The 18,465-nt window shown below is 39.0% G+C and overlaps 1 protein-coding gene and 1 pseudogene across 2 annotated transcripts in view; one reads left to right on the forward strand and one right to left on the reverse strand.

Moving 5' to 3' along the window:
• Chic1 (cysteine rich hydrophobic domain 1) overlaps positions 1 to 18,465 on the forward strand; it is a 44,975-nt gene that overhangs the window by 16,605 nt on the left and 9,905 nt on the right. The window contains exons 3-4 of one of the 2 annotated variants that reach the window (XR_007589423.1): positions 672 to 827; positions 1,520 to 1,664. Coding sequence is in view for 1 of the 2 variants with exons in the window: in XM_050127333.1 (XP_049983290.1) it covers positions 672 to 827 (156 nt within the window). In the remaining variant the exon portion in view is untranslated. The remainder of the gene's footprint in view (positions 1 to 671; positions 828 to 1,519; positions 1,665 to 18,465) is intronic. The other variant, XM_050127333.1, reaches the window with a different exon arrangement.
• Positions 10,053 to 10,151, reverse strand: LOC126491592 (uncharacterized; annotated as a pseudogene).

Raw genomic sequence — 18,465 nt, forward strand, 5'->3', positions numbered from 1 at the left:
TGTAGTTCACTGCAATCAGCAGCAAATTTAACTATTATAATTGCAGATTTGCCAGAAAGAAAATGTGTTAAGAATTTATTTCAAACTAATTCAGGGCTGGACAGAGGTGTGTGCCTTTAATCCCAGCACTGGGGGTGGGGGAGACAAAGGCAGGTGGATCTCTGTGAGTTCAAGGACAGCCTGGGTCTACAGAGTGAGTTCTAGGACAGCCAGAGCTGCTATACAAAGAAACCCTCTCTCAAAAAAAAAAAAAATCAAAGTAATTCAGGATTATTATGAATGCCTAATGTTCATTCTGTCTCCTCTGGTCAGTAGTTTGGTTTTTGTTCTTGCCTTATGCTTCTGACCATAGCTCAGCTTTCAGTCAGGGTGCCTGAAAACTCTGAGCACCATTGTCTTAACAAGAATGTTTGATGGGTTTCCCGTATTATCAGTTATGTTGCTTTCAGGGGATTATGGCCATTTCAGAGCATTGTAGATATTACATGAAGTTCTTTAAGCATGAAATTATATTGCTTCACTCCATGATGTCTTCCAAGAGTATATGATACAGATTTATGGCAAGAATATATTGAGACATTATTAAAGTATTTCTGATAAGATATTTTCTTTAGAATTGGGGGTAGTGGGAAGCTGTCCACAAGCTCATAAAGTTAGTCCCCCTGTTTTAGGTGGCTCCAGAAGAATTCAAGACCAGCATTGGCCGTGTGAACTCATGTCTGAAAAAGGCTCTCCCAGTCAATGTGAAATGGCTGCTGTGTGGATGTCTCTGCTGCTGCTGCACCCTGGGGTGCAGCCTGTGGCCTGTTATTTGTCTCAACAAGAGAGTGAGTATAACCAGCCTATTGTATAACAATAAAAAGAGCTGCTGTTTAGTGGACACTTGCTATGTGTTAGAACTGTTTCAATTTACTTTACATGATTTATTAAATTCCCATAACAATACTGTCCTTATATTAAAGCTCAAGAAATTCCAGGAAGGGAGTAGAAGCCACTTGTTCAGCCTTTATCAATACTTTATCACTTGGTATGAGCTTCCACTACTTGAAATAAATGCAGTCTAATTAAATGTACTCAAGTAAATGTGTATGAATTACTTTTTTAAAAAAGAAAACCCAAAGAAATGACTTAAATAATCTGAGCTAAGGTATCAGTGGAGCATCTTTGGCTTTTTGAAGCCAAACAAAAGAACCAGCAATCCTCAAAGGTTGAGAAAGCCCTTAGCTTTGAACATGTCACAGTAAAATTCCAAAATAACCTTTCTAGTTGTGTCCTGAATTTAGGATACTGCCTTACTTTTGTCTTCTTTAAAATTATATTTAATGGGGCTGAAGAGATGGCTCAGTGGTTAAAAGCACTGACTGTTCTTCCAGAGAACCAGGGTTCAATTCCCAGCTCACAGCTGTCAGTTCCAGGGGACCCAACACCCATGGCAAAACACCAATGCATATAAAATAAAAATAAATTTAAAATTTTTATTTATTTAAAGATATAATTTTTAAATTTATTTTTATTTCAGGAATGTGGGAAGACCTCTTTGAAAAATCTGATTAATGGGCAGGGAATATAGCTCAATGGTAGAGTGCTTGTCTATCGGATGATGTGAGGCCCTAAGTTCAGTTCCCAGACATGGAAAAAATGTGGTTACAGGCCCTGGAGAGATGGTAAGAGCAAGAGTGAGGACCTGAGTTTAAATCCAGTACCCATGTTAAAAGCCAGGCGTGGGTGGAGGCAAAGGCTCCTTGGGGCTTGCTGGCCATCAGCCTACCTCTGGGTTAAACAAGAGGCTCTGTCTGAAGGAAATGGAAGGAGGTAGAGCAGGCCTCCACAAGTTCACACAGGCACATTCCTATACATATACTCCATATTCCTGTATACACATACACACACAAATTCAATTATGATTAAATCCAAACACCCATTTTACCTAAAATTCTTTCCCTAGTGTCTACTGGTGTTTGTTTAAACTTGTAAATCACAATTGGTCCACTAAATCAGATATGGTATTATAAGTTGAAAATATTTCAAGAAATACTCATTTTATCTTGTGTTTTCTCTTAAGCTCTTTTATGATTGCTTCAAAAAGACAGATAATAAATAAAATGTTGTAAACTTTGACTTCTTCCCTTAACCCAGAACCTTGTGCATGGTAAGTAGGTGTTCTACCACTGAGTCAAAGCCCCAACCCTTGTTTTTATTTTGAAACATGGTCCCAGTAAGTTACCCAGGCTAAGTTTTTTTTGAGACGGGATCTCAGTGTGTAGTCCTGGCTAACCTGGATCTCACTGTGTAGTCCAGACTGATCCTCAACTCACGGAGATCTGTCTTCATCTGCCTTTGCCTTCTGAGTGCTGGGATTAATGATTCACACTGCCACACACCTGGCCAGGGCTGATCTTAAACTCCTTCTGTAGCCCACGCAGCCCTTGAGCTCCTGCTCTTTCTGCTTCAGCCTCCTTAGCATTATAGGCATGCGTCACCAAATCAAGCTCCCCTATGACTTCTGGAATGGAAAAGTTAAACAGTTTACTGATTTCCTGGTGGTTATTAAAGCCAGCAGTAGATCAGAGCTTTGCTTTAAATAAATACAGTTTAATTTGTTTGTCAAAGCAAATATAGTATTTTCAACTGACTGTCTATAAGTTTAAAAAAGCTGAAAGCAAAAAAATTTTAATTGTGTTTTTTAGAAGTTACAATCATTAACTTTTACCCCATTGTTTTAAAGCCTCAGTGTGAATTAATCCAACGATTTCCTATCACATAAATATAGCCAGTCTTAATTACTAGAAACAAGGTTTTTGGTTTTAATGTTATCAAGAATGTTTTCCTCTTGATTTATTTATGCTTTTGTCCATCTCAATACCTGTGCTGGAGGGCCTAAAACAAACATTTTTTCCAGCCATGTGTTTCTGCTATGAGTATTTCTAGTAGAATATTCAATAAAGGCTGAGATGATGCTGATTCCCTGATAATTCTTCTTTCTGCCATTGCTTTGGTTAACTAAGTTTACACTGCGGCCAGCAGGATGGCTCAGCTAGTAAAGGTGATTGGTGCTAAGCCTGAGAACCTGAGTTTAATCTCTAGACCCACATGATAGAAGAGAGAACCAACTCCCACATGTTGTCTCTGACCTCCACATACATATACTCAGTCACACGCACGCGCGCGCGCGCACACACACACACACAGGCACGCACACACACACACGCACCTTACAATTTAAAAAATGATAATTTATGGGGCTTAAGACATGGTTCAGAGTTTAGAAGAGTTTACTATTCCTCCAGATGATCCAAGTTCAAGTTTCAGACCCACATCAAGTGACTTGTAATCACCTATAATTCCAGCTCCAAGGGAAGCTTTTTTCTGGCCTGCATGGGCACCCTCACAAATGTGGCATACATACACACACATTTTATTTATTTATTTATTTATTTTTGGTTTTTCGAGACAGGGTTTCTCTGTGGTTTTGGAGCCTGTCCTGGAACTGGCTCTTGTAGACCAGGCTGGTCTCGAACTCACAGAGATCCGCCTGCCTCTGCCTCCCAAGTGCTGGGATTAAAGGCATGCGCCACCACTGCCCGGCACACACACATTTTTAAAAATACAAAATAAGTCTTTAGAAATGACAGTTTAGACTGGAGATAAAAGTAAACCGCTGGGGGCTGGAGAGATGGCTCAGAGGTTAAGAGCACTGCCTGTTCTTCCAAAGGTCCTGAGTTCGATTCCCAGCAACCACATGGTGGCTCACAACCATCTGTAATGAGGTCTGGTGCCCTCTTCTGGCCTGTAGACATACACATAGACAGAATATTGTATACATAAAAAATAAACATTTAAAAATAAAAGTAAACTGCTTCCTCTGCATGCACAAAGCCCGAAGTTCAATCCCCAGCATCCCATAACCAGGCATAGTAGCACATGGCTTCTCCAGCATTTGAGGTGAAAACAGTAGGAGCAAGGTTCAAGGCTATTCTTGGCTGTGTAGTGCGTTTGAGGCCTGGGCTATATGAGACCCTGTCTAAAGATTGTTTAGTGTAGATTTGTAAACCATTACCCCAAGAGCCAAACCACTCCTCTATATTCTTGAACATTTAGAAAAATTATCAGCATTTAAAAATTGGAATACTAGGCTGGGCGGTGGTGGCTCACACCTCAGGAGGCAGAGGCAGGTAGATCTCTGAGTTTGAGGCCAGTCTGCTTTGCAGAGTGAGTTCCAGGACAGCCAGGGCTGTTACACAAAGAAACCCTATCTCAAAAAAGAAAATTAGAATACTGAAATCAGAGATAGGGATCAGTGAGACCGCTCTTGCCTAGAGTTTGTAAAGTCCTGGATTCGACACTTGGCACCTCGTTCATTAATTTTTAAAAGAAAATTTGTGCTATCCAGTCAGCTTCTCCTAAAAGCTGGAAATCTGAGAAGACTGGACATTAGTGAGAGTTAACTGTAGCCACAATAGGTAGGTCCAATGAGTTTCGACTTACCCCCTCTTACACGTAGGGATGGTGTGGGTCCAGTCAATTTCAACTTACCCCGCCTTACATGTAGGTATGTGGGTCCAGTCAGTTTTGACTTACCCCCTCTTACATAAACCATGGAAGCAGCTATGGTTTCGTATTCAGCTTTGAGACTTGGTCAGATCACCACCCTTACGTGTGAAATTACTTTAAACCTTTCCCCTTTTTTATTCTGAGCCTTGACAAATTGAGAGGGCTATTTCAAAGGGAGGGCCTATTCTCATAAACCAAATATGATGGTGTTTTATGAGGTATAACTTGTAATTACCATCATACTTGATTCCTTGTTTGTAGGGTTTCTTAAGTATTTAAAAAAAGAGATGATAAAACAAAAGCCCTACCCATACATCATGTCATATAGAAAAGGAATCAGGCTTTGTTGCGAAAGACAAATAGTTCTATCTGCAAGTTGTATTTAAGCATTTTACTTGTGTCTTTCACAGAGTACATGTGTGCTCTTATGCAAAGAAGACATGAAGCTATTCTGTACAGTGCTATAACTTAGATGTACCCTGCCTTTGAACCTTTAGGGGGTGTTTTTTGTTTGTTTGTTGGGAGCACACAGGCACATGCCTATACATATGTTTGTTTGTTGCCAATCCCAGGCTGGCCTTGAACTGACTATGTAGGTGAGGATGGCCTTGAATTTCTGATCCTGTGTCCCCGCCTCCTGAATCCTAAGATTATAGGCTACTATAATATACTACTATATAAACTAGTTCTAGTTTATATAGTGCTGGGAGTGGAACCAAGGGGTTTAAGTCCACGCTGGATAAGCATTATACCTACTAAATTATATCCATAGCTCAAGCCACTACCTCTATCTTCTGCTGAACTTGAGTCATTTGCCTATAGCCATATATAAGAAAATAATTGTGTGGTTTTTTGTGTTTTTCCTTTTTGTTTTGTTTTGCTTTTTTGAGACAGGGTTTCTCTGTGTAACCCTGGCTGTCCTGGAACTAGCTCTGTAGACCAGGCTGACCTCGAACAGAGGCAGTGACAGGCAGATATCTGTGAGTCTGAGGCCAGCCTGGTCTATAGAGAGAGTTCCAGGAGAGGCACCAAAGCTACAGAGAAACCCAGTCTCAACCCCCACCCCCCAAAAAAGAAGAAGATGACAAACCATATGGCTAGAGAGATGGCTCAGTGTTTAAGAGCACACTGGCTGCTCTTCCAGAGGTCGAGTTCAATTCCCAGCAACCACATAGTGACTCATAACCCTCCATAATGAGATCTGGTGCCCTCTTCTATTGTGCAGGCATACCTGCAGACAGAGCACTGTATACATAATAGATAGATAGATAGATAGATAGATAGATAGATAGATAGATAGATAGAACAATGTATACATAATAGATAGATAGATGATAGAACAATGTATACATGATAGATAGATAGATAGATAGATAGATAGATAGATAGATAGACAGACAGAACACTGTATACATAATAGATAAATAGATAGACAGACAGACAGAGATAGATAGATAGACAGAACACTGTATACATAATAGATAGATAGATAGATAGATAGATAGATAGATAGATAGATAGATAGAACAATGTATACATAATAGATAGATAGATGATAGAACAATGTATACATGATAGATAGATAGATAGATAGATAGATAGACAGATAGATAGACAGAACACTGTATACATAATAGATAGATAGATAGACAGACAGAACACTGTATACATAATAGATAGATAGATAGACAGACAGAACACTGTATACATAATAGATAGATCACTGTATACATAATAGATAGATAGACAGATAGATAGAACAATGTATACATAATAGATAGATAGATAGATAGATAGACAGATAGACCGAACAATGTATACATAATAGATAGATAGATAGATAGATAGACAGACAGACAGAACACTGTATACATAATAGATAGACAGACAGAACACTGTATACATAATAGATAGATAGATAGATAGATAGATAGATAGATAGACAGAACAATGTATACATAATAGATAGATAGACAGAACACTGTATACATAATAGATAGATAGATAGATAGACAGATAGATAGACAGAACACTGTATACATAATAGATAGAGAGATAGATAGATAGATAGAACAATGTATACATGATAGATAGATAGATAGATAGATAGATAGATAGATAGACAGAACACTGTATACATAATAGATAGATAGAACAATGTATACATGATAGATAGATAGACAGAACACTGTATACATAATAGATAGATAGATAGACAGAACACTGTATACATAATAGATAGATAGACAGATAGACAGAACAATGTATACATAATAGATAGATAGACAGAACACTGTATACATAATAGATAGATAGATAGATAGATAGATAGATAGATAGACAGATAGACAGAACAATGTATACAAGATAGATAGATAGATAGATAGATAGATAGACAGACAGAACACTGTATACATAATAGATAGATAGATAGATAGATAGACAGACAGAACACTGTATACATGATAGATAGATAGATAGATAGATAGATAGACAGAACACTGTATACATAATAGATAGATAGATAGATAGATAGATAGATAGATAGATAGACAGACAGATAGACAGAACACTGTATACATAATAGATAGATAGATAGACAGATAGATAGAACACTGTATACATAATAGATAGAACACTGTATACATAATAGATAGATAGATAGATAGATAGATAGATAGATAGATAGATAGATAGATAGATCTTTTTTAAAAAGATGAATCCTTTGGTTTAGTTTTAGTATATTTACAGATAGTGCTTGTGTAACTATCCTACACACTCTAACTTTAGAACATTTCCTTCACCTTTGAAAGGAAAGCTTGGGACCATTTGTAGTGACTTAAAATTTCTCCTCAGCCCCTTCCCCAATCCCAAGCAAGTGCAACCTACTTTGGCTCTTACATTTCCTTTATATTATTTTACTTTTTTATATTTATATTTTCATAAATATAATTTTTTGTTTTTTTTTTAAGACAGGGTTTCTCTGTAGCTGTGGAGCCTGACCCGGAACTAGCTCTTGTAGACCAGGCTGGCCTTGAACTCACAAAGATCTGCCTGCCTCTGCCTCCCGAGTGCTGGGATTAAAAGTGTGTGCCCAGCTATAAAATATAGTATAAATTTTATATTGTATTTTTATATTATATATTTTTATTTTTACTTTATAAATTTATATATTTATATTTCTTTTATATTCTTATATATTACTTCATGGCTGGCTTTGAAAGCAAGAAAAGATAATGGCTTTTATTGGGTAGAAACACATACAAAAATTGCCTGTGAAGCCACTTTCAGGTGTATAATTCAATGGCATTAAAACCATTACCACTGTCACACAGCCATCTCCATTGTGCAATTCTAGCCCTCCTTCATCATCCTGCAGGAAAACCCCATGCCCGGAAGCCGCCATTCTTCATCACCTCTGCAAGTTAAGAAGTGCTCCCTCCTCTTTATCTTTCAGAAGAGTTTTAAAAGGATTAATATTAATTCTTTAATATTCTTTGGAGAATGTACTAGGAAAGCCTGGGATTTACTATGTTGGCAAGGGTTTGATTTGCATGTACTCTATTGACTTGGCTTAGTCAGATTTACTGAGGCTTATTCTTTTTTTAATTTTTTTTTTTTTGAATCTTAACCAGAGTTTCCTCTCTCCTATCCTCCCAGTCCCTCACCAGATTCTGTATTTGTATTTGAGTCAATTCTAGAAATTCCTTCCCTTTGTTTAGGCTCTCTAGTACATCTGCATAGCATAGCGTGTGCTGCAGCTCTGCATTCCTGAAAGGTCAATTGCAAAGTTTCTGACTTAGTCCATTGAGTCTTCTCTTGCAGCTAGATGTTTGGTAAGTTTGTCAGTATTTTCAAAAGGAGACCTTTTGGTGTTACTATTCTGTTCCTACTCTCTCTTTTTGTCTTTCTTCTGCTGCCTTTGGATTTAATTTGCTTCCTTCCCTAATGCCTTAAGGTGTGAGCTAGGTTATTGGTTTGAGGCCAGCCTTCTCTCTTCCCACAGCTGTGTATAGTTCCTTTTCCTTCTAAGCATTGCTTTTGTTGCAGCCTCTAAGTTTAGCCTGAAGTAGTTTGCTTTCACTATTTTCTAGGTTGCTTGTGGGTTCTTTGGGCTATTCATTGTTTCAGGATATGGTGTTTGATTTCTTCCTTTGTAAATCTCTTTGTTGAGCTGCATAGTTGTGTTTTGTCCGTTATTGAAAGTAGGATATCAAAGTCTCTATTGTTATGGAATTACCTAATTCTCATCTTAGTGTAGTCATTTTTTTTAAGATTTATTTATTTATTTATTTATTTATTATGTATACAATATTCCTTCCATGTATGCCTGCCTGTCAGAAGAGGGCACCAGATCTCATTACAGATGACTGTGAGCCACCATGTGGTTTCTGGGAATTGAACTCAGGACCTCTGGAAGAACAGTCAGTGCTCTTAACCTCTGAGCCATCTCTCTAGCCCAGTGTAGTCAATTTTTAATCATAGGTTTTAGTTTGTTGCTCATTGCATGTATGTTCATAATAGTTAAGTCTTCTAGATAAGATTTCTTCTCTGATTTATCAGCTTATATTATTACTGAATGAGTGTTTATGTCTTCACCAAATTCATTATGTCCAAGTCCTAACCCTGAAGGGGAGAGTCTTTATGAGATTATTGCCCTTATATGAAAAGACCAAAGAGTTCTCTCTTCCCATCCTCCACTCACTTTACCTCTCCATCACCATCTCTGTCTTTCCTTGTGATATGAAGAGACATATATAGCCAACTCTCAACACTCTGGCAAGAAGCCCTCACCAGGGCTCAACCATGCTGCCTTCTTGATCACAGATTTCAAACCTCCGGAACTGTGAGATATACATTTCTAGGGTTTTTCCCCTATTATTGAAAATAGATAATGTTGCTGGATGGTGGTGATGCACATCTTTAATCCCAGCAATCGGGAGGCAGGTGGATCTCTGAGTTCTGTGATGCCAGTGTCGTCTACAAAATGAGTTCCAGGACAGCCAGGGCTACACAGAGAAACCCTGTCTTGAAAGAAAGAAAGAAAGAAAGAAAGAAAGAAAGAAAGAAAGAAAGGAAGGAAGGAAGGAAGGAAGGAAGGAAGGAAGGAAGGAAGGAAGGAAATGTATTCTTTTCCCACATGATATACCTTGATTATGATTAACTTTTTGATGCTTTGGTAACAGAGTACCACAGGCTAGGTGACTTAAACAACTGAAATATATTTCCTTGCCGTTCTGGATGTTAGGAGCCCAATCTTCAACATCTATGCATGATGGAGCGCACCTTTAATCTCAGTATTTGGGAGGCTGAAGCAGGCATATTTCTGTGAATTCAAGGCCTGCATGGAGTTTCATGGCCAACCAGGGCTACATAGTGAATGAGACCCTATCCCTCAATCAAAAAAAAATGTCTCCAAGAGGATTGTTTTTCTGAATCTTTGGGGCAGTTAATTACAGTCTTGTCCCTGTATATTCACCTGTCTCTCTGTGCATGTCTGATTTTTTTTTTCTTGCTTCACGAATTTGCGTGTCATCCTTGTGCAGGGGCCATGCTAATCTTCTCTGTATCGTTCCAATTTTAGGTGCCAAAGCGAGCACCATGTCTGATTCTTTTCTTGGTGGTTGGTTGGTTTCAAGACAGGATTGGTTTTGCCATCCTGGAACTCACTCTGTAGACCAGGCTGGCCTCAAACTCACAAGAGATCTGCCTGTCTCTGCCTCCTGAGTGCTGGGATTAAAGGCATGCGCCACCATTGCCTGGTTTGCAGGTCTGATTCTTAATATCCTCTTCCTATAAGAATTCCAATCATAACCAGGTATGATGCCTCATGCCTGTAATCTCAGCACTCAGGAGGTAGAAGCAGGAGGATCAGAAATTCAAGGCCAGCCTGAGCTACCTAGCAAGTTTGATACTAACCTGACATCGTGTTTCAAACAACAAAAAGGCAAACAAATCATGATATCATTATATTATACCATACCAATAAGACCTCATTTGAACTGAACTACCCGTTCAATTCCCTATCTCCAAATGCAATCACTTTCCAAGATACCAGGAATTGATACCTTAATATGAATTTTCAGAGAACAGAGTTCAGCTCATAAAACAGTTACCTTTTTTTTTTAATTTTGCTTTTTGATTTTTACCTGTCATACTTTTATTGTCCCTCAGTTCTTCTGTTACCTCCAGTGGTGGTTTGAATGGTAATACCATCCATAAGATCAGATGTTTGAATACTTTGATGCCAGTTGATGGCACTGTTTGGATAAATTTAGGAGGTATGGCCTTGTTGAAGTATACTTACTATTGCGGGTGGGCTTTGAGGTTTCATTTCCAGTTCTCTTCTCAGTGGTTATGGTTCAAGATATCAGCCCTCAGCTTCCTGCTCCTGCCACCACAGAATCTAGCCTTCCGGAACTGTAATCCCAAATAAAGTCTTCTTTAATTTGCCTTGGTCATGGTGTTTTATTGCAGCGGTAGAGAAGTAACTAATACAGCTCCTTGTCTTATATATAAATGATTTTTGTAGTGAAGTATTGTTGGGTTTATCTTTCATGTCCTATGATAAAAGGCAGCTTAAAGAAGGGAGGATTTATTTGGGCTCATGATTTCAAGGAGAATAGCCCATCAAGTCAGGGATGACATGGTGTTGCAGCTCTGTCCATGGCTCAAGAATTTGCAGCTCATTCACATCATGGTTGATCACAGAGCAGAGAACTTAGGTCAGAAGCACGGCCAGCCTAGAACCTTCAAAGACCTACCTCAGTGACCCACCTCTACAAGCCATGTCTCTTTCCCCAAAGGTTCCACATCTTCTGAACATAGCAGCTGGAGATCAAAGGTTCAAACACATGAGCCTGCTGGGTCATTTCATATTTAACAACCATTATTTTCTCAATTCTTTTTGTGTATAATTTTTTTGACTTTTTTATTGGTTCCAATTCCAACTTTCTTGGTTTTTCAAAACAGGGTTTCTCTATATAGCCTTGGCCATCCTGGAACTTGCTCTGTAGTCCAGGCTAGCCACAAACTTGGCAGAGATCTGCCTGCCTCTGCCTCCTAATTGCTGGGATTAAAGGAGTCTGCCAGGGGCTGGAGAGATGGCTCAGTGGTTAAGAGCATTGCCTGCTCTTCCAAAGGTCCTGAGTTCAATTCCCAGCAACCACATGGTGGCTCACAACCATCTGTAAGGAGGTCTGGCGCCCTCTTCTGGCCTTCAGACATATACACAGACAGAATATTGTATACATAATAAATAAATATTTAAAAAAAAAAGAAATAAAGGAGTCTGCCATCGTGTACTGTAATCCCAACCTTATATCGCACAGACTCTGCTCCTGTGTATGTTCTCACTTATGCCTTTATGTTATTATTATTCCAGGTTACATCTTGAGTATTATGTGCTTATTAATACAGATATATAATTTTCATTTTATGATTCATCTTCTAAATCAAAAGAGATGTTACCAAGCATATTGCAATAGAACTGGGTTTTTTTAAAAAATATTTATTTATTTATTATGTATACAATATTCTGTCTATGTGTATGCATGCAGGCCAGNTATTTATTTATTATGTATACAATATTCTGTCTATGTGTATGCCTGCAGGCCAGAAGAGGGCACCAGACCTTATTACAGATGGTTGTGAGCCACCATGTGGTTGCTGGGAATTGAACTCAGAACCTTTGGAAGAGCAGGCAATGCTCTTAACCACTGAGCCATCTCTCCAGCCCTAGAACTGGGTTTTTTTAATATGTATTATATACTTGGTATTTTATTGATGGTGCCCTTTCATTTCAACTTAAAGGACTCTCTTTAGAATCTTATAGGCAGCTCACATGACAATAAATTTTCTCATTCCTTTTTTTCTGGATTTTTTAAAAATTTTCTCTTGTTAGTGAAAGGATAATTTTTTTTAGACACAGAATTTTTAATTGATATTTTTCTTTCAACACTTAAATGCCTCTGAGCTTCCTGGCCTCTAATGTTAAATGAGTTCTTCGTCTCCTTGAGGCTCCCTTGATACAGGGTTCTCTTCTCTAGCTGCTTTCAAGTTTATGTGTTGACTTTTAATAGTTTCATTACATGCTGTCTTGGTATGTCATTACATGCTCGCTTTGAATTTATCTTACTTAAAATTCATTTGGCCTCTTCAGAGTTCTCTGTTTTTTTCTCAGCAAATTCAAATTAATGTCCACTGTCGCTTGGTTTCATCTTTAAAAGCTTCCTTACTAGGACTGAAGATATAGCTTAGTGGTTATGAAAATTTGCTTCTCTTGTAGAGGACACTTATTTTTTAGATTTATTTCATTTTTAATTATGTGCAGTGTCGATTGCGTTGGGTGGGCTACTCAGTCTAGGGGTTGTAACCCACCCTGCAGTCAGTTATTCCAGGGTCTCGGAGGGGCGCTACCTGGAAGGGAATGAGCTAGGACAGAAGAAGGAGGCAAGCAGATTTGTCAAAGCCTCCATTTATTAGGATCATGGTTGCTGCTTATATAGCCCCTGAAGGGTAGGGAAACTGGACTCTTGCCGCGTGTTCCAGGTCACGTAGGCCAGGTTACGTTCGGATGGACAGGCCAAGAAGTCACAAGTTGCCACACCTGGTTCCCTGGATAGCTGGAATGTGAGGCGGGTTCTGCTAACAGATTAACAGTTAATTGGGTGTGGGGCAGGTTCTCAATAGAACATAATTATGGGTGTGGGGTTCTCTGCAGACTCCCCAGGGTGATGGTTCCTGTAATGATTTTTAGGGGGGGAAACGGCTCGTGACAGTGCAGGGGCAATTAATATCCACATGAATACAGGTACCTGCACAGCCCAGAGGCAGCAGATTCTCCTAGAGTTAGTTACAGGCAGTTCGGAGCTCCCTGATGTGGGTGCTAGGAATCAAAATCAGGTCCTATGGAAGAGCAGCAAGCACTCTTAACTGCTGAGTTGAGAGTTAGCATATTTATTATATAGAGAGAGTTATTATATATACCCAATCCAGTTACCATATTTCTTAAGCAATATTAGGTTTACAGAATAAAATGAACAAAAATACAGAAGTCCCATAAACTTGTTATCACTGGATGACAGCTTCGCCTACTGTTGGCGTCTAGTGTTCGTGTGATGACATTTTCATAATTGATGAGCCAGTGTTGCTACATTATAATTAAGTAAAGTTCATGGTCTCCATTAGGGTTCATTCTGTATTCTACATGCTTTGGGTTTTAACAGCTTATTATCCTATCTGTCATCACAGTGTCATACTGAATAGTAATTTCACAGGCCTAAGTGTCTACTGTACTGTACCTGTTCCTCCCTCTCTCCCACTTCCAAATCCTGAGCAATCACTCAACTTTTTTGTCTCTAATGTTTCTGTTTCTTCTAGAAACATATGCTTAAAATTAGTTCAGATAGTCTTTTTATGCTAACTTTCTCCACTTACCGGGATATATTTAAGGTTCTTAAACTTGTTTTGGCTTGGTAGCTCATTTCAGCAGATCTAGCCTTGGTAGTCTAGTCACTGGACACTATTGCTTTGTTTAAGTATCCTATGCTTTTTTTTTATCACCTCTTCATCTGTTGAAGGCCATCTTAGTTGATTCAAGATGTAGCGATCATAAAGATGAGTGAGCAAAACTTTAAAACTCATTTGAATAAGTACCAAGAAGTACGATGCTGATCATTCAGTAGGAGTATGCTTAGCTTTGTAGCAAACTGTCAAACTGCCTTCCATGGTATCAACCCATTCTGCATTCCTACAAGCAGTAACTACAACTTCTGTTTCTCCACAGCCTCAGCCCCAGCATTTGGCATTGTCAGTGTTTTAGATTTTGGTTGTTTGAACACCTGTGCAGTGGTGTTTCCCAGCTGGTGCACCACAGTCAGCACTTCACAATTTTGATTTCCAGCTCTACGGAGTCATATGATGCTGAGCAGACGGTTTTGTGTGCTTACCTGCCATTTGTGTATCTTCTTTGAAAGTTTGCTATTCACCATATCCCTTTGTTTGGGAATTTGGTTTTGTTGTTTTTTATTTGTTGGGGGACTGTTATAGTTTGGGTTTTTTGTTTTTGAGATACTGTCTTAGGTTCAACTGTCTCTCCTTCCCAAACGCTAAAATTAAAAGCATGTGCCATGGTGCACAACCATCCCCATTTTTAATAACCCAGGTATGGGATACTTCTAGAAGAAGAAGAAAGACTGCATACCTTCCAGAGTATGCTCATACATCCGTTTTTAAAGGAACACCATTATGTAACAAGCCAGGGGCTTGCCCAGTTTTCTCTTTCTTTGAATACTGTTCAACTTTTGAAAACGATCCAAATACTGTGCCTGCCAGTAGTCTTCAAGATAAGTACTTTGCAGATCTTTTCTCCAGTCCACTACCTATCTTCTCATTCTCATAACAATTAGCTATCTGTACCAGAATTTTAAAATTTTTGATTTTAGTTATATCTTCTTCCTTTTGGTTGCATATCTAAGAATCCATTACCAAACCTAAAGTCACCTCAATTTTGTTTTAGGCTATAGTATAGGCATTTTATAGTTTTGCAGTTTACATTTATGTCCATGATCTTTGAATAGATTCATTTTTAATTGTGAATGTCTACTTGTTCAAGAACTATATGCAAAAACACTATACTATTCTTTCTCCAATAGAAGGCCTTTCATCATTTGTCAAAAATCAGATGGCTTTAGATTTATGTGCATTTATCTTTTTACCCCTCTTATCAGTCCCATTAATACTTTTATCAATAGCACTTTGCTGGATTAAAGTCATTTATGGGACTGGAGAGGTGGCTCAGCAGTTAAGATCACTGGCTGGTCTTCCAAAGGTCCTGAGTTCAATTCCCAACTACTACAGAGTGGAGTCACAATCTTCTATAGTGGGATCTGATGCCCTCTTCTGGTGTGCAGACAGGGTACTCCTATACATAAAATACGTGAGTAAATAATTTTTAAATGTACGTTTTATACTAAGTGAAGAAAACAGGTAGTAGTCAGCCTCTGACTTTGTTCCCCTCTGACCTTAGTTCTTGGTTGATTACTCTGGATGTTTGCCTTTTTGTATAAGCTCTAGAATCAGTTTATTTATATTTTCATGATATCTACCTGGGACCTTGTCTGAAAGTACTTTAAAATATAGATTAATTTGGGAAGACTGGACATTTTGACAATATTGAGTCTAGTTCACCTGTGTTCCTGGAATATCTTTCTATTTGGATAGTTGTTTCTTTCCTCAGAGTTTGTGATTTCCTTCATAGTTTATTAAATTTCTACTTTACTATTTCTATTTGTGGATTCTCAACTAAACAGTATTGTGTTTGTAATTTCAAATTCCACTTGAGTTGATGTTGGAATGGGGACTATTGCGATGGAATGAATGCATTCTGTAAAAAGAGGACATGATGTTGAGTGCTGGTGGCGCACGCCTTTAATCCCAGCACTTGGGAGGCAGAAGCAGGCGGATCTCTGTGAGTTCGGGACCAGCCTGGTCTACTAGAGCTAGTTCCAGGACAGGCTTCAAAGCTACAGAGAAAACCTGTCTCGAAAAACCAAAAAAAAAAGGGGGGGGGAGAAGATATGAAATTGGGGACAGGGGAGCAGAATGGTACAGCCTAAATATTTACATCTCCCAAAATTGCTGTGTTGAAAGCTAATCATCACGTGATGGTATTGGGGGGGTGGGGCTTTGGAAAAGTGATTACATCATGAGCCAGGGCCCTTATGAACAGAATGAATGTCCTTATTAAAGAAACTCTGGATAGCTGTCTCACCCCTCTGCCAAAAAGAATGACATGGCAAGAAGATGACTGTCCATGAGCCAAGAATTAGTGCTTCATGTGATACTGCGTCTTCAGGCAATATGATCTTGGGCGTCTCCACTGCCATACCTTTGAGGACTAAATATCTGCTTTTCAAAAGCCACCTGCTCCATGGTAAACTTACAGGAATGGGAGCAGCCAGATACATACCCCATTCTTTCTGCCTTGTCTTTCTTGTCCTATCATATTAGCTATGACAACCACTGATTTTGTTGTTGTTGTTGTTGTTGTTGTTTTGGTTTTATGAGACACGATTTCTCTGTGTGGCCCTGACTATCCTAGAACCAGCTCTGTAGACCAGACTGGCCTCGAACTTACAGAGATCTGCCTGTCTCTGCCTCCCAAGCATTGGAATTAAAGGTGTGTGCCACCACCACCTGGCTCACTGTGACTTTTAATAGTAATATTGGCTATGTACCTCAGCTGTTCCATGTGTGATCTTAGCTATGAATTTAGCTGTACTTTTTCTAGATATTATTCTTCAAGTTGAAGAAGTTCCTTCCTATTCTGAGTCCACTCAGTGTTGTTTCATTTTGTCAGAAACCTTTCCTAAATGTATTGGTACGATCACATGATATTTCTTCTTTACATTTGCTAATATGATGGATTGATTTTCAAATCCCACTTGGCTGTGATAAATACCTTATTGTATTCATAATGTTTAATTTGGGATTATTGTAGCATTGTTTACAAAGAAATACCAGCTAACCTACAGGTATGTTTGTGTAGCATCTTTATTTGGTTTGAGTACTATGGAAATAATGGCCCTGTAGACAAGTTAGGAAGGATTTGCTCTGCCCCTGTTTTCTGGATGATATCACTGAGAAATACTAATTTCTTCCTTAACGATAGAATTTAGCAGTGAATCCATATAGGTCAAATGATCTCTATGCGGGAGATTATCATTATTTAATTTCTTATTTATTTCTCTATTTTTATGTGTATGGGTGTTGTGCCTTTATGTATGTATGTGCACCACTTGTGCACCTGTTGTTCATGGAGGCTAGAAGAGGGCATTGCATGCTCCGAAACTAGAGTTACAGACAATTGTGAGCTGCCACTCGGGTGCTCAACCTAGATCCTCTGTAAGACTAGCAAATTTGACCAGGCTTCATACATTCTTTTAATCCCAGCACTCAGGAGACAGCAGTAGGTGGGTCTTTGCAAGTTTAAGACCCCTGTGAGTTCGAGGCCAGCCTGATCTACACAGTGAGTTATCAGGACAGCCCGGGCTGCATAGTAAGACCCTGTCTTAAAAAAAGAAGTGGGGGGGGGGCAAAAAGAAAAAAAGAGAAAAAGTGAGATCTTGAAAACTGCTGAGCCTATACAGAAACCTGGACTTAGAGCGCCACCTTGTGTCACAACAGCAGAAGTGACTGCAGGCAAAACACAAAACCAAACTCTGGAAAAGCTAGATATTTATACACCTTTCTTTATTAACTTTTTTGAGACAGAGTCTCACTCGTAGAGTTTGCTGTCTTGGAACTTTGTAGACCAGGCTGGCCTCAAATCACACAGATCCATCTGCGTCACCCTCCCGAGTGCCGGGATCAAAGGCGTGTGCCACCATCCCCTACTAAATTTCACCCTTTCCCTCCTTCTGCTCCTCCAGAATTCTGCTAGTCTCAGCAATGAAAAAGTTGGCATCCAAGTGGTCTACCGATCCATATATCATCATACTGAGAACTGGGAATTAGACAGATTTCCCGATAGGCACACTGGTAGGGAGAGGAGCCATGACTAGGTAATGAAGGTGGCATACTTCCAAAATGGCTGACTTCTTCCCCACCCCCCATTCCCACCTCCCACCTCCCACTCATGGTGAGAAATTAAAAGCAGAGTGGTTTAAACAAAAGCCTAAAGAATTTTTTTTTCCTCTCTCACCAGTTGGCCCTTCTGCTAATGGACCGGTTTAGACTGGTTCTTTGCTGGTTGTTTTGTTGTTTTCTGTTCCATTGTGGGGGTTCTTTACATGTTTGGGAGTTTAATTCAGGTGTATGACTTGCAGATAATGGTCTCACATTCTGCATGTTGCCTTTTGATTTCTTTTTTTATTTTCTTCCTGTCTGGGTTTTATGTTTTTTTTTTTTTTT

Source organism: Alexandromys fortis, unplaced genomic scaffold (genome assembly GCF_014885135.2).
Source record: "Alexandromys fortis isolate MF-2015 unplaced genomic scaffold, M_Fortis_MF-2015_v1.1 scaffold_266, whole genome shotgun sequence".
Classification (NCBI taxonomy): Eukaryota; Metazoa; Chordata; class Mammalia; order Rodentia; family Cricetidae; genus Alexandromys; species Alexandromys fortis.